We start from the raw sequence: 26,826 nt of genomic DNA on the forward strand, positions 1-26,826 counted from the left end.
CTCTACCATGTGTCACTTATTGAGCTTACAGAGAGCTGTTCCGGTATGAAAGAGCATTGAGGTGACAGTTGCCACCGTTTGACGAACTGTATCTCTAGTAATAGGCATGTAAGACATCTGGGGATTTACACAAGCTGACAGGAAGATGACGTAGTCTATTGATGTATTAATCCGTCTGCCATTCCTACTCACAAAGCCTCCAATGGCTATACAAAGTTACAAATTCATTTTGAAAATGGATTTTGGATATTTTTAGTGAGCAATCAATGGCAAATTGTAACTCTGTATGATCCCGCAGTTATCCTCAGTTGAACCTTAATCATTTCTGAACTCTCTAGTAGATTTGGGGCAAAAGATTAGCGGCTGAGAATAAAGTTTAACCTTTTCCTTGTATTAACTAACTAGAATATCACATGTTATACTTATTTAGGTAACTGACTGACATAATTGTTCTGCAGTAGAAACCAATGTATGCCAAAGCCAGACATAACACAACAATTTGGATTTTCAATACTGCAGAGTCTACACTGTAAAAATAACTGATTACCATGAGTCAGTCATTCCGTCCCCCCGAACAATATCATATCTAGCTGATACATAATTTATGGAAGCTGTCCTACAGTCCCGCATCGAGCATTGGCTGCTGCCCAAGATGAGACATGCAGTCATATACCATGTGTTTCAGCCCATCTAACCACTCCAATGTATTGCTACTTTACTTACATCAAAATTCCTTTTGTGAAACAATGACACAATGTGACATTGGTTTACAACATCCCATATTACCCCCCTTGATAAGGCTGTGCAGACATGGAAAGGAACAAAGGTATGTTGTGTCCACAAGTCAGATTCCTGCCTGCGATTAATGCTCCTTGTTCTTTGAAGTTTGACTCAGACTCTGATTTCAAAAGCACATTCATTTGGCTTTGTTCTGTGTTAAAAGCTCCTTGGTGGAATTGGAGAGACTTTGCAATATCTTAGCATTTGTAAATGTGCTCCAAAAGGTATTTTTGCATGGGGTACCTGAAGAAGGAGCTCTATCAGACCCATATAAATGACCATAACCAGCTCTCCCTGGTAAAATGACAAGCTCACTATATTTTAGAATAAATAATAATGTATTCGTTGCTGGGGGCTGTAGTTCAACCAAGTAAGCAATCACAGTAACCCCTTCTACATTGTAATGACTCCCATTGCCTTGCTCAGACCAGAGCTAGACGTGACTGCTATCATGAATGACTTAATATTTATCCAGGTAAACAGCACAGGAGTCAAAAGATCCAGGATGTGTTTGTTATATTAATATTAGTGATGATGCAACGTGCTGCAGCATTATGAAATTCAGATTAGCACTATGTGATGCAAACACAGCCAGCTGGCTAGTCATTTCCAATCCTCTGACTGCACTGATGTTTCTGTATCCAGCTGCTTGTCATTGTGTAGCTTTGACCCTCCGCTCAGATTTTAGGATTGCGTTAGAGGGCTGGGTCAGCCTCAGGGGAGGATTAAAGGATTTGTTCTCATGTAAGCAAAACACCTGTCTGAACTCAAAAATGCCTTCACTCTACTCTTTTATCTTGCATTTTAATATTTAAGTGAAAATTTTGTTGTATACTACAGCATCTAGTCATTGTTGATATTGCATATTAGATCCCTCAAAAGATGGGAAAAGGGAATGAAAATCTATTCCATCATGGCTTCCCAGTTTTCATTAGTGTAAGCAGACTGTTGCTGTAAATATAAAATCAGGTGGTGAACAGTGTTAATAAGCAAAATGAGGAAAAGGAGGGAGTTTTTCAATGTGGAAAGTTTCCATTACAGCTCAGTATCTCACTAGAGATGAAGACTGAACACAAAAAACCCATTACTTTCATATTTATTGCCTCTTTCCCTCATCTTACCTCCCTCACATGCTTTTAATTCTTATATTTTTGCCTCATTCCAGCCACCATCACTAGTTCCTCAGAGAATGATGACCGCAGTGGCTCCAGCTTGGAGTGGAGTAAGGATGGCAGCCTGAGAGGCAGCGCGCGCCATGGCCTGGCACAGAGTGTGCGGGCTGACACCTGCTCTCCTGTGGCAGAAGAAGACTCCAACAGTGCCACTGCCACACCAGCCGACACCCCATCCAGGACAGATCAGCAGCAGTCCAACACTTCAGCAGGGGCACTAGGACCACCAAAACCATCAAGTCACACACCCGAGGGACCCATTCCATACCCACTACAGACATCCTCTTCCCTCATGATGCCAAGGCCGAACTCTGTAGCAGGTAAAAGCCCTTGGTGTTTGGTGAGCTCTTGACATCTGGATGTCTTCTGTGCAGAGGAGGCAAAGCAATGATTCTGTATACCTTTCCTCTTGTGTACTTTCTTCTTGCATCCTAGTAACCTTTCTTATGTTGTCAGTAAAACAGTGACTTGGTGCTGGGGTGTCTCTTGGGTGCATTGCGTTGTCAGTTCAAGAGTGAAGCGATGATATGACCTGTGCCTGAGGCTGACAAGTAGCGTGGCATTTCTTGTCCAAGCGAGTGACAGGCGCAGACAGGAAAAAGCATATGTGAATATAAAGCGAATAGAAAGTAAGTGTTTTTAAGAAGCCAGGTTGCGCTTTTCAAAGAGGGGAGGGGTATCAAGACAGAAGTTTGGGATTAGGCAGCTGTTGTGTGTTGTGCCCCGTCCCTGCCTGCTATGTCGGACCTAAGCACAAGCCACTGTCTGACTGATCTGTTCTGCATTCCTGCCCTGGAACTTCCCTGTTATGGCCCAGCTCGCCATATCCACACAGCTGTCACAGTTGTTAATATCCCTCGCTACCCCCTTTTCCTCTCTCTCTGTCCCCCCCTTTTTCCAGTCCTGTGTCTCTCTCACACTGCCTCCCTCTGTTTTTGCTGTTGCCGCTTTTGACCATGGCCTTGTTGTTTAAACTCTTATAGCCATAAGATTCACATCTTTTAAAACTCAAACAATTGTAGGGATGTCTTAGTCTAAATGTGAGTTGAGACCAAGTTGATTCAAAGACCATCAAGAGTCAAGTCCTTATTGAATATCATGGTTGAACTAGTATTTAGAATAAGACTTTATTGTCCACAAAAGTAGAAAATTGTCCACTTTGAAGAAGTAAATATTTTCAGCTTCACTAAGGACTGTTTTTTGATTTGAATGTATAAGCGAACTGTGGAATCAGCAGCAACATAGTCTACAACTCTTATAAACACATGCTGGGGATCTTACTCCATACCGAGCAACAAGCTGCACATGCTTGCTATCAGGCAAAATAACAAACAATATAAACATAAAGGACATGACTTAAATGTTTGCTTGTTATATGAAAAAACAAAAACAAACACTAAAAAACACTGTTCTAGGGAAGCTGATTATTGTCCAGAAGTGAGGGTAACACTGATAGGAGCAAACAAAGTAAACAAATTAGCAGTTTGTACTGCAGATGAACTGTATGTTGGACTACATTGTACAAGCCTTTGGTAACTGATCATTGGTGAGGCAAAATCACAGGAAATAACAAAAGCAGGGCCAGGCAGACCTGTGGGGAGAAGCATAAAAACATAAGTGGACTCAGGTCAGACCAGTGGCCAACAAAAACACAGAGTCAAAAGTCAGAGTCAACAAATAAACCACTGGATTCCAAGTTTGTAACACAGAGAGAGATCAGATTGAGTAATAGTACAATTCTGAACATATTAACTGGGAGATGAGGTTTATATTCATATTGTGCAGCTTTGGAGTATAACAGGGTGAAAAGAGGGTCTTACTCCCTCTACCTGTATGTAGTAGCTGCCAACGTGTTGAGGTTCAAATGCTTTTCACCTGCCTACCTTTATTTTGACCTTGATGAAATAGAATAACTATTTACTTGTTTCTAATAGGCATTTCAATGTGTTTTTTCTGTTGGACATCTAGCTCGTGTTCTTATCAAATTTGAATGCATTTTTTTCTAAGTTGCCTTGGACAAAAGCGTCTTCCAAATGAAAGTAATATAATCTACTGTAGTGTAAAGGTGCCACTTTTATTTCGAAGTCCTCACAGTTTCTAACAAGAAGCCCACTGATCTGCTGAAGGTTGTCTGTATATTCTGTTTCAGAATTGCCCTTGCAGTTTTCTCTTTAAGTAATAGTAAAAGAGTGAAAATACAAAGACTTGCAATGTATTTCACACTGTGTACTGCTTTTGCAAAAGATTTTGATACTATCATACAGCCCACAGTTGAAACTGTGCCCACATTGCAAACATGTTGTACATGGCATTGTGCTTGTCATGCCTCTTCTGTGGCCGTTCTGTTGTTCCATGAGTCCATACCCTTTTTACTTCTCATCATTATTTTGCTGCTGACATAAACCTGAACAGTGCAGACACACACTGGCTCATAAAGCTAACAGACCAGGAAATATTTGACTGTTTATGTGTGATGGTTTGCGCGTCTGCGTCTCATGGTGTGCTCCAAGAGTTTATGGGCTGATGTCATCGTTATGCAGTGTTGCCCTCTAGGGACCTGCAGAATTCACACCACAGATTTTACGCCGTGTCACAAAGCCCTGGGAGACGATATCAAGGACATGGTAAGACATCTTCATTTATGGCCCAAACCGTTTTGTGTTGGTGTCACGGTGCACCAGGGACAGTGCTTCTTTTCAGTTGATGCTCAAGGAAATCACATTCAATAAAAAAATGATTCAAAAGAAACAATTATTGAAGCAGAAGGATGGAGGAGATACCACTATACTTAATGAAAAAAAAAAGTATTCATCATTAGTACATTCACTTTATACACCAGAACCTTGGTGACTATTTCTCTTTGTGTGTCTCTATACCCCAGAACATTGTATAATGAGGTGTCTGCTGTGAATTTGCCTTTACTTTATTGATAGACTTTAAATTAATAAGGACATTGAGATCCAACATGAAAAGAAATATATTATGGCTGGATTTTCTTTGCTTAAATATACTGATTCACAACTTCAGATAAAAAAAGGTAAATAATCCCCCCACTCCCTACTGGACGCTGGGGTCCTTTAGTTGAGTTTGGTTCATTACTTTGTGCTACTGCATACATGCGCTGGCTGAAGAGAGAATTATTTCTTATTTCACTAATATAACATATCTCAATCAAAAGATAGTGCCAGTATGTCATCATCATTGTGTTTTATTGAATATGTTTTAATCCATATTCTCAGACTTTCATTTCATAGTTTTGGGATGAGAATCAGCAGCTCTTAAGTCCTGGACCATCACACTCTGCTTAAAAACGGTGGATTGTTCTCTTTGGGTTGCAAACAATTTCTACTCCAAGTGAGAGCAAGATGGAGGATGAATTTCACAGGCAGATTTGTTTGGAGTCTGCAGTGATGCAGACATCATACTGGAGTTTGATTGTGAAGAGGGAGCTGAGCGTGAAGGAAAAGCTCGTCATTTTCCAGTCAATCTGCATTCCAACCATCACCTACGGTCATGCGGTTTTAGTAGTGCCCATAAAAGCAAGATCGCGGATACAAATAAATTGCTTGGACTTTTTAGGGGAGTTTTGAGCAGAACCACTGCTTGTTGATGCTAAAAGGAGCCAGTTAATGTTTGGGCATCTGAACAGAATGCCTCCCGGGATGCCTCCATGCCAGGAGGTCTCCACAGCATTCGTAGACTACATAGCCCACCTGGTGTGGGAACGCCTGAGGATCCCCTACAAAGAGCTGGAGGGTGAGGCTCAGAAGATCTGTTTACCCCAATAGGCTGTGGAAACTAGATAAATGGATGTGAACAGTATTTCCCAGACCTGGTTGTTTACAGTTTTCATGGAGAACTATTTTCCACTGAAACCAGGCAATATCAATGAAACCTTCCTGTTTCATTGCTACATCATCTGCCTCTGTGGCCACCCACACCCAGGTGGAACCTAGACTAAAGCTAAATGTAAAATCTAAATGTGGTATTATTTCACCCACATTATGCAACACTGTACTTTTCTTCTATTGATTGCCTAAACATTGCATAGGTTTGCAGCACAGAAACCAAATTTTGTCCATCTGTCTCATGCCAATTAAAGGATGTATTGCTAGGACTCTGTATGTAGAATGTGCACATATTGCAGAGACGTGTCATTTGCCCTGCTGTGGTGAACACACAGACATGCACACTCACATAGTCACACTGTGGGTAGCTTGTCCCTGGGCTGCTGTGGAAACAGCACTGTGTGAAGCCTGCATGTGCTTTGGCAAGTTACACAAATGCTGACACGTGCCACCTGTCACAGCAGACAAGTCTGAATTAAAATGCCTCTTTAGAAGCAGTTTGTAATTGTATCATTAGTTGGTAGTCTAAGGAGACATCTTGGCAATCATTCTTCATAGAAAATATTTTCTGCCATATCATTTATCTTGTAAGGCAGCATTTAAAAGTTGGCACAAAGGCAACTCCAATGGGCACCAAAAACGTTTAGCATCCATTTAATATCAAAACACATGCTGTTTAAAGGTCAGTGCTAACAAAATTCAAGGGCTGTGTGGGCTACATAGAAAGTGTAAGCAATGTGGTCGGCTTATTTTCCCATGCTTCGTTGTGTTTTCAGAGATCCTCCATGGAAAAAAACCCTTTTAATTCTACTTCTTGTAGCAAACAATCTTTAAGCATCATCCTGTGATGGTGCATAGCCATCCTCCAACTTCCTCTGCTTCCTCCCACAGCCCAGTATTAAAGCCTGCTGAGACAACTTTTAACTAACAACATTTTTTGCTAGGGGTTTAAATTGCTGTCTTAACAGCGATTTATTTTGATTCATTGTATCTGAGTTAAGAACAATTCTTATTTCTTTTCAGTGTGGTGTGATATAATAAATCCCAGACTGATTCAATAAGTGTTAGTCAAAATTGTATAACCACCACATAATAGTCAGACTTGGTGAAACATTGGCAACAGAATAACTGTAAAAGAGAAAATTCGATTTTTAAAAAATAGTTATTTCACTATATATTTTACACTAGCTTCTTAAGACCGTTTCCCTAAAATGGTGTTGGCAATCCAGATATTAATGTTTAAATAGGTAAATATTGAATATCTTTTTTGTGCAAAAAAATGAAATGATTGTTGTTTTAAGTACTTGATTGTTGGTTGTCTCTCCCAACATTTCAGCACCTAGACTGTGCAGATAAAAGTTGTAGTAGATGTAGTGTTGGATTTTGACACTTGAATGAAAATATGTTGCAGCATCCATGAATGTTGCATGTTAGCAGCTGAATCAGCAGACCAATGATTTAGTGATGCAATGATTAATTTTGACAAAAAATTAAAGCGGACTAGTTGTGCACTGTAATGCATTACATATTACAAGCAGGTTTCATGGCAGGTTTCATGACCTTCATCATGGCCTTCAGTATGTATGGTTATTAACAGCACATAACCTAAATAATTGAAATAAATGGAAACGAGTGAATACTTGAATGTCGTAAACCTAAAAAACACAGTATACTTTGTAAAATACTCTTCATTATACTTAGGTAATAAGAATTCTATTTTTGAGTAATTCGAGTTAAGCTTTTTAAAAACGCTTATAGAGTCAAAGGGCCATATTAGTTTTGGCCACTGGAATTCCATGGTTTTGAAATCTTAGATTGAGCTGCTTGTGGTCGGGTTGCTCAGAGAGGGAGATTGAGTTAGGGTCACTGTGGCTGAGGAATGGTGTTACATCTGTGGTGTTTAGCTTTTCAGCAGAGCTTTGTGGTCTGAGTCAGGGTGAGGTACAGCACACATTCAGTATGTGTTTGTACTCCAAGGCCGTCTGTTCGTCTGGCAAAACCAATGCTCTGTGATAACCAGTAATAATGGATCCAAGATCCTTTGTCAGACTGTTTCTTCTCTTAAGTCTATGGACTGTTGAAAAGCACCTTCAAGGATAAGTTGAAAAACATTGGTAAACAGTGACAAGGTAAGGTTCTAGCGCAGCTCACATCTGTGTTTCATTAGAGGGACTGAAATCATCTCCACTTGGTCCATGTGAACACACTCAGTGAGTCAAAAGATGTTTGCAAAGGTCAGACAGTATTTGTCCTTCAAACTGCTGCAATACTGCAGCATGAAGATAAGTTATGGCTTTTTAAATTCAATATGCTGTAGTCTTTCTGTTTTTACTGTTGGAGGACGGCATGCTGTAACTGTTTTATCTGAAATGCTGGATGATTACATCTTCTGGTGGTTTTTGAGAACAGATTGTCTCTTGTAATTGTTAAGACATGCCTGCACATTGTCAGTGTTGCATGTCTTCAGGTAACCATGAAATTCACTTCTGCCTCTGGCTTTATGACATTGATCTGTTTAGTTCAGAGACTGAAAAGGAAGCAAAAACAAAACTGATAACTCATTTATATCTTCCTGCTCTCTGAAAAGGTCACAGTGACATACCTTAAAATCTCCATTCTCAGAGAATAGTTGGAGCATACTGCAAAATAAAGAAAACAACATTGCAGAGATCAATCTATAACATTCATTGTTCAATGCAAAGTTCAGCTCTGTGCCTCTCCATCGTCAGATCAGAACTTCCCATAATGGCGCCACATGCCCGATCTTAAAGGGACTGTGTGTTAGCTAACTACTCTGTCACCGCAGAGCCATCTGGCTGAGTTTGATTGATAGCACCCCACTTTTGAGAATTATGTAATGGCTGTTTAGGATCTACACAACTGGTTTGACAACACTTAATATCCTAATGTTCAATCATCTTTGTTGAATGGATTAGTTTAAACCCACAAATGAACCCAGTGTTGCGAGTTATGCATGCAATTCCTGTGTAGAAAATCCACTTTAAAGCTGCTCTCTCTTCATTGTGCTTTTTAAGTTTGTACAGTCCAGTCAATAGTTATTTCTTAACTATGTGTTTTTCAATAGTCATTATCAGTCAGTATGTGCTTTTGAAATCTGTATTCTTCTCAATCATTATTCTTTTACATCTATGACAAAAACATGGTCAGTGAAATTAGTGCTGACAGTGAGTACAATTTAAACTTTCTTATACATATTAATTTTTCACCTTTTGATCAAGAAAGTGGACCATTGCAGCTAGAGGAATTTTGAATTTTCCATGATAACAAGCCAAATTTGCGTGCAGGCCACTTAAATTCCACTTTGCACTTACTCCTCTTAAGCTAAGGGGATTTTGACTTAATAGGTCAGAGAAGGACAGGACCTAGAGGTGATGTTAAGTATTTAGTACAGAGAATTCACCACCACCTTCTGAAACACAGTTATCACTGATAGAGCTGGGTGGTGATTTATTATTGTGTATTGTTTCTCCATGAAATGGTATCGTACAACTTCTTATATCTTATATCTAGAAAACGTAGGTAAATATTGGAAGAAATTGATATCAGGATAATGCAGAGAGAAAAACGGTCTTTCACTCTTACTCATATATTGTCACACGATGTGGTCACAATGAACCCTTGCAACTTGAAAAGGAAAGGAACTGGGCAGTTACTGATTGTGTCCATTGATAAAGAGGAGAGGGGACTCAAGTAAAGCAGATAAGGGGAGGGGAGTGGTCGGAGCAGAGGAGCTCAGCCCTTTTTTTCTATTCTGTCATGGGAAACACAGAACAGAAGGTTTCAAAGGGCAGGCCTGCCTGAGGAAAGAAGAATCTTATTTTCATCAGAACACAGCCTGACACATTTGTACAGCTTCAAAGTCAGCACAAGCATAGACTTTGGGGTATCATATGTTGGTTTTATCAATGAGTAGAGATGTGTAAGAATAGAAAGGAATCCGGAGATTGATGGGGATAAAAGAATTGAAGAGTGGGATTGGATGGATATGAAGGCTTCCCATGGGAATCTTTGGTCTTGAAAGAATTGTGAATAACAAGGAATAACCTATGACTTAACAAAGTGGAAAAATGGTTAAGGTGTAGGATGAGTTATCACAAAGAGAAATGGAGTGTGTTCATTTAAACTGCTTAAGCAAGTCAAGCTCAGTATAAATAAGGTTCATTGTGGCTTTTGCGTTCTCCACTTAGGAAATCTCTAAGAGATAAAATAAAAGAAAGACCTCTTCTTGTAGTCCGCTGATATCAGTACTGGGCTCTAGTGGTAATTTGCTGCATAGAGTTAATCTATATATCTGCATAGAGTTAATTTTCTGTCCATCTCTCTCTCCTCCCCCTCTCTCCTGGTTCACATATCTCCCTTGCACCCACAGTATCTGTGTCATATACTTTTATGTCCTCATTTATAATTCTACTGCTTTTTCTACCTCTTTCATATGCCTCTCTCTTATCCCTCAAGCGAATCCAGCTAGGATTATTGATTAATACGACAGTAGCTGCCCATTACGAACTCTAATCAGCCACTGGAGACTAGATCTCTTGGTTTTCCATTTATTTATCTTCTAATTCACTTCCTTTTCACTCACTGCTGCTTGCTTACCAAATTGTGTGTGTGTGTGTGTGTATGTGTGTGTGTATGCATACGGATGCAGCACATACACAGAGGTGTGGTGCATGTGTGTAGTGACGGTGACACTCTTCTGGAAAGGGCTGCATTCATTTAGCGAGTGCCTAATGCTGTGGATGCTGTGACTGGCTGGCTGAGAGCGAGAGAGGGGGCAGCCAAGCCCTCTACCCGGCAGCTGAATGCTGCCAGTGTGCCTGCATGGGAGCACTGGGGCAGAGGAATCGCTTTTGTGCCCTGGGTGAGCTCATCCACTGGGAGCACTCTCCAGAGATTTAGCTAAGGGTCTGCACCCTGCCTACTTGCCTGTATGCCTGTCCAAGTATATTCCATGCTGGGAACAAGGGGAGGGCTTTGAGAATTCCCACTGTCCTTCTTGGCTCTGCTGTTGGATGTAAGTACAATAGCTGTTGAGTTTAGCTTTAGGATCAGTTTTGCTCAAGTGCTGCTCTGCACTGACTGACCTCAGATTATGTACTTAGATTTGCTGATCTTTTCTTTGTTTTTGTTAGTTAGACTTTGTCCATTTGGCCATTATAGTTATTTGTGAAAGCACCATCCACTGCAGTAAAAGTAACCAACAAAGTTGTATTGATGGCGGCTTCCTCAGTTATTCTGTTGTCAGCAGACGGGTTTTTAATTAGTTGGACATTCCAGAGAGCAAGTTGGGGAGAGAGGGAGTGAAGAGAAGAGTTCAGTGTTTGTGACAGTCTCTCCCAGCTGAGGTTGATAAAGTGGAAAGCTTGATGGCTTTGATTCTGCTCTTCAACAGGGCAGAGAGCATGGATCACCATGGTGATAGCTTTGTTGAACAGTGAGCAGCAATTGGAAGAGAGACCTTGTCGCACTAATGCACATCTTTACTATGTTTACAGACCATGTCTGAAACTTTAAACAAGAAGTTGTATTAGCCTGTAATCACTGGCTCATCAATCACTGGTAGAATTGTTTATTTTCTTTAAAATCCCCGTTCTTGAATGATTGTGCTTTGATTTACAGATGTCTGTTCTGCATTATGGTGTAGATTGAGCAATATACTGTATTTCTGTATTGCTGTGTGTATATTTAAGCAATATAGCAGTCAGCCTGTAAAGTGGAACATTTCTACAGCTTTCTTCTATTGGTTATTCCCTCTGTATTCTTAAGAAAGGTAAAGGTAATCTTCCCTCTCTCTGTTGCCCAGAGGGGGTGTTTGTGGGGACAGACCCCTCGCTGCTGTATTGTGTGTAGCTGTCAAGTCAAATCAGAGAAAAAGGAACATTTCTGTCTTGACTTGGGGATATTGCTATTTTTTCTGTTACAGTATACAGGCTTTTGCACACACAGCCTCAAGCAAACTACAAATGTCGGAGCACACCGGTTTGCCTCTTCTCAACTCGTTTTTTCTCAGAGACTGTGAATGTGCTACAAAACTTTACTCTTGTGTGTGATTTCTTTCTTGCTCTTCACGGTTGTTGTGACAGATACACTCAAAATTCACCGAAGTGTCTGCTTCAATTGCTCTTTTTTTTTTCTTCTTTTGTGTGTCTTTGTCTACAGCGACCAGTTCCACAAAGCTTGAAGACCTGAGCTTTCTTGATGAACAGCGCAACACCCCCCTGCGGACATCCATTCGCCTACCCTGGCATAATACAGGAGGAAGGCCACCTCAGGACTCTAAAGGTGACTGCAGTATGCTTTTATTGCCATAGTTGCACACAAGGCAGATGAGGCAAAATGGAAAAAAACACTTGCAAACTCATCCACTGCTCATAAATGTATCTGCCAATTCACTTTTGTGGCAGTTTAGACATGAATTTTTCTCTTTTCTCAGCCTGTCAAAGTGTTAGTCATGCCAGTGTTCTCATATTTGTCTCTTGTAGTCAGCAGATTGTAAAATGGTAAGGATTAACAATTGACTTTGGAGTGTACAGCTCAATATAAAGTGCAGTCTGTAAGTATTTTAATAGTGGTGTTAAGGGTGTCAGGGGTTTTCACATCTGTATTGGGTTAATAGTGTTGGGAATCGTAGGTCTTAAACCATTTGGTAGGTATTTATAAAAAGGTCAACAGTCCATACACAGGTAATCCAAGGTAGATGAACACCCTCAAAATAAAGCTAAAAGTGTGCACTTCATAGTCATTGTTTCATTTCAAGTTCAATTTGCTGGAGTCCTGAGCCAAAAGCGAATTTGTTCAGATACTATCAAACACTACCACACCGAACAGTATTAATGCTATACTATCAAAAAGCAGATAGAATCATGTACGGACTACTTGGGTCGCTCAGCTTTATCTATGTTATATGTTTTGAATCCTCAGTCTCACTGAGAGAAATCCCACAAAGTGAATATTTGATGAGAGCATGAATAATTTAATATGACATCATTAGACACTCAAACTATTTAACCCTCTTTTGAAAACCTCTTCTTTCTCTTCCACACCTCCTTAAACATGAAGTTAACATAGAAGCATTATGTCAGTGGTTTAATTTTATATCCCTGTGGGCAGAACATCAGTACTGAGGGATCGTCCATGTCTGTTCAAACAGAACACTGTACGTTTGCAGATACTGTATTTAGTTTTATGCCTCCAGTCCTGCCAAGGACTGCAGATATTAGTATTACACTTAATATTACAATTTTTAACTGTTCTAGATGTGAGTGAGAAATTTGCTATGGTTTGTTTTTCCTATAGTAGAGGTGGAAATGCGTGAAAGAGGCACCACCACTTTGTCATAAATGTTTCCTTCCTTTTTGGATAAAATCACAAAATACTGTCATTATCTTAAAAAAGGTACACTTGTACGTCACCTTATGTGTATTTATGGCATTAGCCATATGATGCTAATTTGGAGCCCATTTACAGTAATTAAGGTGGGGGAAAACAATTACATTCCAAGTGGTTGTGCGTTGGGCTCCATTAATAACAAAGCTAACACGTAGTCATACTGTATTATAATAAGATTCAATTACAAATACTACAAAAGGCTCAATCTTTGCTTCAGTTTGAAATTTTTGTCAATTTAATGTATTACAAAATGTTCAAATGCATATGAAATCCTGATGTTTCAAGCCACCAAATGTTCTAGTTGCATGTTTTAGCTCATTAACTGAGATGTATACTTAAGATTCTTGCCAACCGTTTTTCTAAAGCAGCATTATTGTTTTTGTTCTTTCCAGGTGGCCATTATTTTCTATACATTTCAGTACAGTGTGAAAATAACTTGCAGAGATAGAAATTTGTTTACAATAAGTAATCCATTATGGTGATGTTAGTTACTGGCATGTGGTAAATATTAAGACTTATAGATCTGGCTGCTGAACAGCAAAAGCTTTCAAAAATGGTTGTTTTAGAAAAAAGGGCAGATATATCATTTTAATTAGCATAACAATAGCAGTAAACTATCAACTGTAGTAGTAGCAATTGTTGTAAAAGCAGCCTAAGCAGTTGTATTAGTAGTTGTGGTACTCTAAAGGACTCCTGAGTGAACATGTGCTCTGAGATCTAATTAGTGCTGAAGTAGACTGGATAGAAAGTCCTCTTTCAAGTCCTTTTGCATTGTGTTTCCAGGTAAATTAACATGTATCAAAGCAAATAACGAAAAGATACACTCTTTTAAAACTACAATACAAAGTTTTTTTTTTATTTATGTGAAAAAAAAATGAAAGAATAAAGTTGTTCAAACAATTTTTGAAAAATAAAAAAGGTTGTCTGTAAAAGATGAGAAATGAAATTGTTTTTGGGGTGAACTAAGGTTGAAGTAGAACTCAGCATCAACTTGAGGTTGCCAGTATTCAAAACACCCTGGAGGAAGGGCAAATGTTGCACTTTCATTGCAAAGATGTGTCCATGCTACATCACTCAGAGATTGAAGTTGATGTTAAAAAATTGTAGTTTCTTGCAGAAAGCATGAATTAAATTCCAAAAGCCTTTGCCTGTGTCTAAAAAAGCAGTATCTCTGTGGTGTATTTTTGTGTTTGTGAGAAAAATAGTAACACAATTATAATTCTAATTGGTTTAATTTCCTTTTCCTTTTCCTCAGCTCGTTTTGCTCCCTACAAACCTGTGGACATCATGCTCAAGCCCTTGTTGTTTGAGGTGCCCAGCATCACCATGGATTCTGTGTTTGTGGGCCGAGATTGGCTTTTCCAGCAGCTGGAAGATGTCCTGAAGGCCAGCGAGTCCACAGAGAACCATGGTGCCGTAGTGGTGGGCAGCGTGGGTTATGGGAAGACAGCCATTATCTCCCGGCTAGTAGCGCTGAGCTGCCACGGAGGTCGCATGCGTCAGATCGCCTCCAACAGTCCTAGCGCCTCCCCTAAAAGTAATCAGTTTCAGTATTAACCTACATTAGCTGCAAGATTTTAGTCCAAGTCATTTTATTACTTGAGTGTGCTGATATTGTATGTGTGAAGCATTGTGTGTCTGTCTCTCTTCCAGGTGGCGGAGGACCAAGCTCAGAACTTCCTCTCAGCCAGCCACCACAGCCCACTCCACCTTCCAGTGCTACAAATACACTGAGGACCAACAGCTGCCCAGGGACCCCCGAGATGCAGCGACGCAGGGAGGAGGCTGTCAAACGCCTGGCAGCAAAGGTGCGACTTCAGACCTCCGCATTTACAAAAATCATATTATCAAAGAAAACCTAAATTCTTAAAAATGATCACCCATCCTTATAAAAAGATATGAACCTTTACAGTTCTGTAAGGCAGCCACAACCTGAGAGAAGAGTGATGCTGTTGTGATGAATAAGTCATAATTTAAACACATGTATTGGGATCTGTTGTCTATAGTAAACATTTATTGATATACTATACTACTTTCTTGGACAGTTTATATCTACTCTTCTTTCATTTCCCGCTGTGTGTCCTTCCCAGTGATATAAAGATGTTGTGCAGAATTGATTTAATATGTATATGAGATGCACTGCCGAAATCTGAAACCGGCTCTGCTCAGTTGATTTATGTTTATATGTGTTTGTATATGATTTACGGTTGTTTATGGTCATTTATTTGATATTCAGCCCATGAAATATGGATGGTCTTCGGCAATCTGCTGAGATCATGAAAGACTGGGCCACCACAGTCTTTTCAAACATTAAATATCTCAGGCTTGTTTAATTTGGAGCTGCAGTGAGCTTAGTTAAAAACCCTAGCCATGAAAAGCAAGTTCAATATTAATGTTAACAGCATCTCAGTACTGCAGTGTGACTGTGAGGAAGTGGGAGGGTAGAAAACTTCAATTCAGGTCTTTAGCATGCCCTTTTAACTCACAGATAGAATCCATTTGCATTGCGTTGGGTGAAGACTACTGAAGGGTCTTTCTATACGTTGCCATGGAAACACACTAACAGCGTAGTCAGAATAACTTCAAGGAGGATTATTTGTCCTAAATAGCAAACTTTTTTCTCATAGCACAGTCTCTTTGTTTTTAAAAAAAAAATCCTTTAGATGTTACATCTTAGCTGCCGTACCTTTCACTATCTCTCATTACTTCAAGATGCAATATATTAGATAGGCTAGACATTAAAAAACAGTACACACTACATAATCTAATAGCTTTTCAAGATTTTCAGTGCACACAAGACCATTGAAGCATCCAATTATTTGTGCATTTATTTTTTAGAACCTTTGTGGCATTTTAAGCCTTTATTGGACAGCCGACAATAGAGAAATGACAGAAAATGAGAAGAGAGAGAGATTGGAAAAGACATGCAACAAAGGTCCCCAGCTGGACTCAAATTCGGGGACATTGCGATTCATGGCCACCTTAACCCTTACACCACCAGGGTGCCCAACATCCAATTATTTTCAAACAAACTCTACAAAGGATTTCATTGTAGACATTTAGTAATAAACAGTTATAAGGGGACCAGGCAACACACGGACACCTACAAATTACTGTTCGTCAATATCATCTATTAGCAATAGCAATAGTAAGTGAACAAGGGATATTTTTCCATGCACAATAAAATATATATTGTAAAAAATGTGTTAAAGTTGAAAAGACCTTTTAGTTTGTTACAGCAAGTGAACAGTTTCAACATTTCTGCATTTCAGTGAGGAACACTCAGATAATTTATTGTAGACTACTTGTCAATGACAGTAATGTCAGTAGCTGTAACATCATTCAGCAACGCTTTCTCCGGTTATGATCAAAATAGTTCAGTGGGCAGACAAGCTCTCCATGTATCTGTCTGGTTGTATAACAATCAGGCCTACATCTTAGGATGCTTGGTGTCATGATGGTGTGGTCTTGTCAACTACTTTCTAATTATCAATAATTAATACATACAATAATATCTTACATTTTTGTATCATCACAGAATGATTCCAGTGCCAGAAATGTGTGTAAAACAGCACCACTGAGTGTTCAGCATTGATTGGCTACTTAGCATCCAATAGCTGCATATTTTGGAAATATTTAGACTTGACTGAAACTCTCAGAGGCATTTAATTGCTCTGGTGTTGCTTTGCCCGCTGACAGCTTTAACAACAAAGATGTTGCACCACTGTGTTTCAGAGAATACTTTGGATTTTCAACAGCATTCACTCGATTTGAATAGCTTTGTGATAGCAGGTTGTTAGCTCTTTTGATGGGTGACACAGCTTTATAATGAGGCTGTTTTGCGGAACTCTTTTATGATCCTCCTTTGTATTTTAATGTTACTGATTACCTCTTGGCGTCTCTGTGACACACCTTCAGGGTTTAACACTCTTGACCTGTCACCGATCCCTTCGTAGTAGTGAGACGGTGCATGCATGAGATAACGACTGCACAGTTAGCCTCTGCCACTGGGAATGCTAAGGTTCATGCACTAGACAGCTGACTTCATACCACCGAGGCACATCTAAATGTCTATGAAACCCAAGCACTATCCCTCAAGCCAATTATTATTGTGTAAAGTGTTTCCAACAGGCGCTCTCACAGGGGCTCTGTTCCTGTGATGTGTGAATACTGATGCATCACTGAGCAGCTTCTGTCAAATTCTGTCTGGTCTTTTTAATCACTGATTTGGAAGTGGTCTTATAACAGGGGCACTGAGGCCATAGCATTTTATGGTTCATCCTCAGTTGTATATCTTACTTAAGTGACAAGCACATTTTTAGGTGTATTGTGTTTATTCCATCTTGTGAAGGGCTCATTGCATTGGTGGAATACGGTCTCAATCAAAAAATATAAAATGCAAATCTCCTTCAGAAACAGTCCAAGGCACACTGTAGGATTTATGCAAAATTAAAAAGCTTTTATTTTACATGGCAATATGTATTTCAAATGACCATCGACTCGCATAGCTCTTCATCAGGGTCATTGTCAGCAGTAGCTTACATACCTATGTATATTGTGTTACACTAATGAGTTGGGTAAGAGGATGGTTCTCCCTCAGTGTGCAAGCTATTGGCCAAAAACAAGGAAGTAATACATCAATTATCAATAGAAAGGAAAGGGAAGGAGAGAGAAAGGAGAGGAGAGAAGGGGTGAACCTGAAATGTTAAAAAGAAGATGGATATAACGCAGCTACCAAGTCATGGATGACCTAATCCTTTCCATATGTAGACATTCAGATAAATTCATAAATCTATACATTTTTCTTTTCATAACTACAAGCACATATTAACTACAAAATCACCATAACCATCAGTAATTCCATATATTAAAACACAATCTTTCATTATTCCTGAAGTTATATTTCACAGAAAAGGAGAAAAGTCTATCTCATCATTGAGACCGGGGTATTTTGTTGCTTTTAGTTGTACAATCCAAAAGGTCTTGCGTTGGAGTTGTCTTTTTAGGCAGTCGCTTCCTCTAATGTCCTTTTCAACAACTTCTAACACCATGACTTTCAGTGTATTTGGGTTTCCATGTCCCGTTTGCACATAATGTGATGCCATAGCATAATAAACATTCTTTGTGCGGATGGCATTTTTATGTTCTGTAACTTGGTCTTTTAGTTTTCTTTTTTTTTTTTTTACATAGAAACAGCCACAGGGGCACTCCAGTTTATTAACACCATGTGGTTTTGCAATAGCCAAAGTGTCTCATTTGATATGTGCAAGATGAACTCCCATCTTGAAAACGATTCGTTTTCAGGACGTTATCACAGTGATTGCAATTCCCACATTTAAAAGTTCTACGGGGCATTTGTAGCCAGGTTGTTCGTGTGGGAGGGGGAGATAGCTCTGTACCACCTTGTCTCTCAGGGTCGGTGCCCGTATGAATGAGAACACAGGTGGTTCTGTGAACCATGTTTGGAGAAATACATCTCTCTGAAAAATGCAGCAATTGCATTTGATGATGTTTCTTATTTGAGATGCTTGTTTACTGTATTGCATCACAAAATATGTTTTTTAAGACTGGTGTGGTTCCTTTTTGGTTTGGACTAACTGTTTTCTATTCAAGGAATTGGCTCTTTGAAGGAATTTATCCAATATATTTCTTTTGTATCCTGATTCAGTGAAGCGGTTCACCATGTCTCTAGCCTCTTTCTCTGCGTCACACACACGTCTTCCAAAGATAGTTTTAGGCTCTTATTGGTGTTGTTCAAAAATGTATGAAATTCAAGTACTACATGTCCTTCACATTGCATAAAGAACATTAGATCATCTATGTAGCATTCAAACCATTTTATTTTGTTCAAGTAGAGGTTGGATGAGCTCCAAATGAATTTCTCCTCCCACACTCTTAGAAAAAGGTTGGCATAGGAGGGTGCAAAGGTCAGGCCCATGGCTGTGCCCGGCGACTGTCTGTACAGCTGTTCCTGAAAGAGAAATACATTATTCTCCAAGGTCCATCTTGTGAGTTCAACGGTAAAATCTTGATTTGAATAGCTTTGTGATAGCAGGTTGTTAGCTCTTTTGATGGGTGACACAGCTTTATAATGAGGCTGTTTTGCGGAACTCTTTTATGATCCTCCTTTGTATTTTAATGTTACTGATTACCTCCTGGCGTCCCTGTGACACACCTTCAAGGTTTAACACTCTTGACCTGTCACTGATCCCTTCGTAGTAGTGAAATGGTGCATGCATGAAATAACAACTGCACAGTTAGCCTCTGCCACTAGGAATGCTAAGGTTCATGCACTAGACAGCTGACTTCATACCACCGAGGCACATCTAAATGTCTATGAAACCCAAGCACTATCCCTCAAGCCAATTATTGTGTAAAGTGTTTCCAACAGGCGCTCTGACAGGGGCTCTGTTCCTGTGATGTGTGAATACTGATGCATCACTGAGCAGCTTCTGTCAAATTCTGTCTGGTCTTTTTAATCACCCATTTGGAAATGATCTTATAACAGGGGCACTGAGGCCATAGCATTTTATGGTTCATCCTACTCAAATGACAGAGGCACATTTTTAGGCATTGTTTTGCCAGTTGATAAAGTGCTAGAGGTTCACTGTAGAATATTTCATCACCATGTGTAATGTAATGTAAGATATTATTGTATGCACTAACTATCACGGCAGTTTCTTTGTCAGGTACTGATCCAGAGTTATTGAGTTTATACCAGCAGGTTTTATTTTTTAATTTACTGTTTTTACTGGACATAGTGTTACAGCTTCCATCTGGTGCTTTGTTATCGCATCTTTCCAACAAAGCCTTCAATTTTCCCGTGAGACAAGTGTTCTGTAGTCTATGTCTTCTCCCGGGCATATGATTGGAATATTGTGTTCTTTCTTTCAAAGGATAAGTTTTCAAGTCTGTCGTAAAACAACAGCCCAGATATACAATGACACATTTTTGCTTTCTCTAATCATTCTTCCTCTTCCTACCAGCTAGTAAAAGATCCCTTCTGAATGCACTTCGAAATTTTAGTGATGGGGGACTAAATGTATTCCAAAGTTTATCTGAAGTTAAAATGCGGTTCTCTTTCAAACTTCGCTTAGTATCTCACTATGAGAAGCGTCTTCTGGCGTGACCAATCATGGAAGCTCGAATATCACCATGTCTGTTGGCAGACAGACCAATCATCTTGAGTTGCATGGGCCAGCCTGTCCCCCCTTTATTAACACCCATGGCGCCCCACACAGCATTTTTGCTTTCTTCCTTGTGAAGATCATTCAAGCTCCTCGGCTATCCAGACGTCCAGATTTTCCTCATCAAGGTAGTCACCGAGCGTGGATATCTGGTGTCAGGCTTTGGATTTCTTTCCATTAAGGAACGTTTATTTATTGTCGGTCCAGGTAGGTGTTGTTGCATTGTGACGGACGGGTCGTGGAGACCTTCAGGTTTCTTGGAACTACCATTTGTGGGAGACCAATATCAAGGATGTACTTTATCAGCAACTGAGGAAGTATGGTCTGCCACAGGAGCTGTTGAGCCAGTTCTACACCACAGTCATTGAATCCGTCCTGTGCACATCCATCACGGTCTGGTTTGGAGCAGCCACAAAACAGGATGGGAACAGACTGCAGCGAACAGTAAGGGCAGCAGAAAAACCATCGGTGCTCCCCTGCCAACCCTCCAGAACTTTTACTCTTCAAGAACCAGGATACGGGCAGGGAAAATCTTTACAGATTCCTCACACTCAGGACAAAACCTTTTTCATCTCCCCTCCGACAGGCGCTATAGAACCCTGTATACCAAAACTACCAGACACAAGAGCAGTTTCTTTCCTCAGCTGACCAGTATCATCTGCTATGTCATAGCTAGTTCTTCAGATTCTTGAGTTCTTCAGATAGTTATTACACCCTGCTTCACATCTACAAATACTGCATTATACAAATACTCATATATCACAATTTCATCCCCATACATGATGCACATTAATGTTGTTTGCAATGCCACACACACTTGCACTTTATGTATATTGTTCATCTTTTATATAATCTGTATATTGCTTGTGTATTGTGTTCCTTGTGTGTGTTAACATACGTGGTGAATATATCTGATTCTGAACCCTCATTAACTTCAGATAACCAATTTCCTCCATTGGAAATGTGTTAGAAAGCTTGAGGTCGGTTCATGATTTTTTGTTTGTCTGCAAAATGCAGGATTGAAACTTAAACTCAAATCACATCTATCAGCTGAGCAAGAATAATAAAATACCTGCACCACCTGTAAGGCTATCATCATTATGTATAAAATACAAGTTATTCTACACAGTTATTGACTGTCAGTACCAGATGCTTCAATTGGCCATGTGTTTCAGTGTACACGTGGGTGTGTCAGTATAGCTTTAAGACAGACTTCGAAAAATAGGAACCTGCCCTAAGGTAAACCACCACATCACAGCCCTGTTAATTGTGCATAACTCAAACAATCCAGACAAAGGAATAATTGCCTTTGTGAAATTATGGCTTAAAAATTTCAGACAATACAAACATATTTAATATCTTTCTAAAAGATCAATTAATCAGTTGCTGTGCCTTTTCAATTGTATTACCTTTTTCTCTCACTTTTCATGTTCCTTCTTCATGATTAATTTTAATTTAGTTTAATTCTATAAATTTTAATGGCAGTCCCAGGCTGTTGTTCTTCTAGAAATGGATCGCTTTCTACCTTGACTGGTACCTCTTAACATTCAGTTAAAAAGCTGAGTTACTTACTTTTCCAACTGACTAGCACCTTAGTTGTTTTTTTTTCTTTGAGTACTGTTGCCACAAGCCAAACCCGCCATGGTAGTTGACAGATGTACAGTACATATATATACAGTAGCTGAATATAAGACTGGCACAATAAGAATCAGTTGTTTCCTAAAGCTTCCCAGGCCAGAATGTGCTCCTGTCATGTAGTAAATCAAGACAGTGCTATACAATATACAGTACTGTGCAAAGGTTTTACACTCTAAAAGTAAAGTGAGGGTGCTTACAAAAATATTGTTGTAAATTTTTTTTATTTATCAATTAACTTCATACAAAGTTCAGTAAACAGAAGAAACCTAAATGAAGTCAATATTTGGTCTGAGCACACTTTGCCTTTAAAACAGCAGCAACTCCCCTCAGTACACCTGCACACAGTTTTTCAAGGTATTTGGCAGGTTGGTCGTTCCAAACTTCTTGGAGAACTTGTTTCAGTTGTTCTGTGACTTCAAGACGCCTCAGTTGCTTCTGTCTCCTCATGTAATCACAGACTGACTCCATGATGTTGAGATCAAGGCTCTGTGGGGGGCAGACCATCTGTTGCAGCACTCTTTGTTCTTCTTGTCGCTGAAGATAGTTGTTTATGACTCTAGCTGTATGTTTGAGGTCTGTGAGAGAGATTTAAATAGTTATTTAAAGTTATCATTTGATGTTTTTCATGTATATATTATATATGTTACAAATGTTTTCAAACTAAGGGGTCAGTGTTTGTTTTCAAGTCTATGTGATGTGATAGTAATGTCAAGGTGACACTGTGGTATAAGAAATCCTACTCCTTGGCTAATTGAACTCTTGAACTTGTTTCTATCTGAGGGTTGTTTACTGACCTCTGGGGTTAGCTAGAGATATGTTTGCTTTAAGCCTGATGTCTTAGAAACTGTGTGGATCATGACAACCTAGACCAGCTAAATTTTAAGGATGTCCTTGTTTGAAGTTATTGACTGACCATTAGGTCTCTGTGAGATCATCGTATGACCATACTTGCTTATAAGAAGGTGTAACAGTTTGTGGAAGTGTCCATTTCGGGACCTGACTATTTTTAACTTTGCTTTTGAAGAAGTATAAAGCTGTCTGATTTGTATTCGCAATCTTTAGAGAAAGGGCTGGCTGAACAACATGCTTTCTCTCCAAAAATACAAGATAACTGTATTTTGGTCTGTGTTTTTATATTTGGACTTTTGTGTAATTGTTACTGAATGTGTAATGGATTGTACAGTGTTTACAGCTGCTTCAACAAGTAATAATGTTAAATGCTCTTGTGTCTTTGTGCGTTCTTGAGTGAGCAATACAAAAATTTCCACAACAAGTCATTGTCATGCTGCAGAATAAATTTGGGACTAATCAGACACCTGCATGATACTGCAGCATGGATAAGAATCTAAAGTGCCTAAAACTTTTGCACAGTACTGTACATCCATGTGACTGCATGATTCAACAGCCTAACAATAACCCACTTTAGACAAAGGCTTCTGTGCTGTCTCAACAGAAATAAGTTTTCTGTATAGTGGTGGGGCCTCATTGTGTTACAGCTTATGGTGGATTTATTAGTCTATGTGGTTTATATTTCCTTCCTTACAAATGAAGCAAATATAAATATACTTTCAGATGTTACCGATGTTTACAGTTGGGTCCAAAAAATTTTAATGCACAGTACACACTCTGCAGCCATATTAGCGGCACTTAAGCACAGTGGTGCATTGAGCTAAATGCTAATGTCAGCATGTGAACATGCTCCCAATAACAATGCTAACACGCTGATGTTAAGCACGTGTAATGGTTGACTGACTGACCGACAGACCGACATTGCCATTCCTAGACCAGAGGTGGAGCCAACAGAGGAGCAGGTCACCTGCTGCTGCCCATGAAAGTATGTCAGCTCCTCCAGGTTGGACTGTAATTAGAGCAGGCATACATCCCAAGGGCATCTCTCTTCCTTCTTCCTGTCCCTCCTTTCTCCTTCTAAATCAGGCATCCATGAACACTACCGCAACTTGCTCAGATACAACTTTTAGAACTTCACCAGGGATCCACTGGCTCCTTTTTATATTGGCGTTTATCTGAGGTGGCCAGGTGCTGCTCAGTTACTTCATCTTCCTTTCTGTTGAGATTGTACTGGATCAAATCATGCTCTCAGCTCAGATAGAGAAGATATGTGGGTTAATGAAAGCTATGACTATCAAAAGGTATCAGACACTGATCAGTGTATTCACAAGTTCCCAACTTTGTGTTCCTTCATTGATAAAGCCAAAACTAATTTTCACTCTTAATTTATAACTCTAACCTGTTTTTAAGTGTACTTAAGTCTTAAAAAAACTCATCCGATTTTCTCCTTCCTCTTTGTGTTTCAGGTTGTGGCATATCATTACTGCCAGGCAGATAACACATACACTTGCTTGGTACCAGAGTTTGTGCATAGTATCGCTGCCCTGCTGTGCAGAGCACACCAACTCAGTGCGTACCGGGAGCTGTTGCTGAAAGAGCCCCACCTCCAGAGCATGCTCAGTCTGCGCTCCTGTGTCCAGGACCCAATGGCAGCTTTCCGGAGGGGGGTCCTTGAGCCACTTGCCAACCTTCGTAAAGGTAAAACACTAATATTTAATGTTTTGATCTTATGTAATGTTTGGCTAGTTCACAAGATAGGATATATATGCCTCAATTGATAAGATTTGATAATCCAACCAAGAGAGGACAACTTTGAACCCTGCATGTCTCACATACTCCTCTGCACTGTCTTCTTTCATACCTTTCTCACACTTCTTTCTACTTGTTATGAATGTGTTGACGCTCTTCATGGTGTCCTTAAGCAAGACACTGAGCTCCAAATTGTGCCCAATTTATATGTATGTCACTGTGGAAGAAAGTGGCTGCCAAATTAATATAATTTAACTGAAATATTCATTTAACTTGCTACACGTACCTCATGAAGAGACTCATCAGCTTGCATACATTACAGGAATGTTAAATAAGACACAGACTCATTGAAAGTGTTTTTTTTTCCTCCTTGATTTACCAGAGGAGCTCAACAAGCTGCCACTGAAAGTGTTTTCTTTACAGAGAAAATGTAACTTGACATTTCAGTGGGGAGGGAAGTGGATGCAGAGCCGGGTTTATTTACTGCAGTGACATAACACACATCTCTGCATTCACAATATGGAGGCAGTTTAGTTGAGCTAATACTGTTATGAGACCTTAACTACACATTGTCCTACCTTTGTTGGTTACTGTTGGTGTGTGTGTTTCCAGAGCGGAGGATTCCAGAGGAGGATCACATCATCTTGATAGACGGACTGAACGAAGCTGAGTTCCATAAGCCTGACTATGGAGACACCATTGCCTCCTTCATCACAAAGATCATTGCCAAGTTCCCTCCCTGGCTTAAACTGGTGGTCACTGTCCGGGTCAACTTGCTGGTAAGGAAGAACTCGTTATTTCACATAACATTTGCTGTTAGCACTTGATACAAAGTACAGTTGAAGCTGATGGGAATGCAGGTATTTGATCATAAACCAAAGTATCAGATGAATTAAGTTTTGACCTGATGATGTTGCTAGATGAAAAGTTAAGGGATCACCCAAGTTATTACAAATCCTTATGAAGGGGATCTTTGGTACACATGAATATGTGCACCAAAGATCATGGCAGTCCATCCAGTAGTTGGTGAGACATTTCAGACCATAGGACAACACCACAAATGTGAACGTGATGGTGACGCTAGAGAAAAAGTCAGGGGGATACCAAAGTCTTGGGACATATGATCTTGGAACGTTGATTTGCTGTACGAAAATTTGTGCCTATCCATCAAGGAAATGTTGAGATATTTTTCGGTATATGGGAAAACTTTGACCTGCTGATGGCGGTAGATAGAAAGTCAGGCGATCACCAAAGTCAATAGGAGTCATCTTATGGGGATCATGAATGTCCGTACAAAATTTCATGGTAATCCATCCAATAGTTGTTAAGATATTTCCACTAGTGTGCCAGAAAAACTGTGCTGAGTCTTGTCTTATCTTAAATATATTTTCTTGGAATATGACTGACTGATTCAGACACATTAAACATTTCAACTTAAACTGCTTATGTTACAGGAGATATACGGCTAGCTTACTTTCAGAATTCTCTCAGTACCATTGTAGAATGTAACAATGCCAAATGAAAAAAATAACATCTCAAGTTGTATCTGCCTTCCCTTCTTGATACTCTCACTGACTGACATCAGACCCTGTAGATTTTGACAAGTGTGAAAGTTGAAAGGTTTCCTTAAGCCACTCCTCCTTGTCATACTCTACTCTCTATAGAGTCATTTTTGTCAAGCATATCCAAGAACATTCAAGAAGGAGTTGAAGAATCAGTGACCCGAGAATCAAGACTACATGACAGGGAAGAGAAGTCAGTCAATTTGAGCTGACTAGCTCGGACGGAAAGTGACACTAGGTTGACCAGTTAAAGAGATGTGCTGGGCCTGTGTTGTGATGATAGCTGAGGCTTTGACATGCCTTATGAGCCACACGACAGGCGATTTTTTTTTTTTTTTTTTCCCTGAGATGAATCACTGAGTCTGGGATAATGATATGATGGCTGACTGATTGACATTCAGAACACAGGTTATTAATGCTCAGGCAGAAGTCAGGCTTCGGCTCTGCACTACAATCCACGTTCAGCCCATTTGCGTTCATTCTGAAACTGTGACCCAGAATTAAAATTTGGTTTATGGCAAAGTTCTCTGGACGTGCTAATTCAATACATTGTAACACCAACATTTTGTATTCACTTCTATTAATCCGTCAGCATCAGTTTATGATGTGGAAAAATTATTATTGGATGACC

At 39.7% G+C, this 26,826-nt stretch overlaps 1 protein-coding gene across 2 annotated transcripts in view; it reads left to right on the plus strand.

Annotated features, from left to right (window-relative positions):
• Positions 1-26,826, plus strand: part of tanc1b (tetratricopeptide repeat, ankyrin repeat and coiled-coil containing 1b) — a 111,833-nt gene that overhangs the window by 64,173 nt on the left and 20,834 nt on the right. For both annotated transcript variants that reach the window (XM_067603464.1, XM_067603463.1), the window contains 6 exons: positions 1,946-2,272; positions 11,981-12,103; positions 14,466-14,747; positions 14,864-15,018; positions 24,351-24,582; positions 25,246-25,412. In XM_067603464.1, coding sequence (XP_067459565.1) covers positions 1,946-2,272; positions 11,981-12,103; positions 14,466-14,747; positions 14,864-15,018; positions 24,351-24,582; positions 25,246-25,412 — 1,286 coding nt within the window. The remainder of the gene's footprint in view (positions 1-1,945; positions 2,273-11,980; positions 12,104-14,465; positions 14,748-14,863; positions 15,019-24,350; positions 24,583-25,245; positions 25,413-26,826) is intronic.

Source organism: Thunnus thynnus, chromosome 11, assembly GCF_963924715.1.
Source record: "Thunnus thynnus chromosome 11, fThuThy2.1, whole genome shotgun sequence".
In the NCBI taxonomy this organism is placed as follows: Eukaryota; Metazoa; Chordata; class Actinopteri; order Scombriformes; family Scombridae; genus Thunnus; species Thunnus thynnus.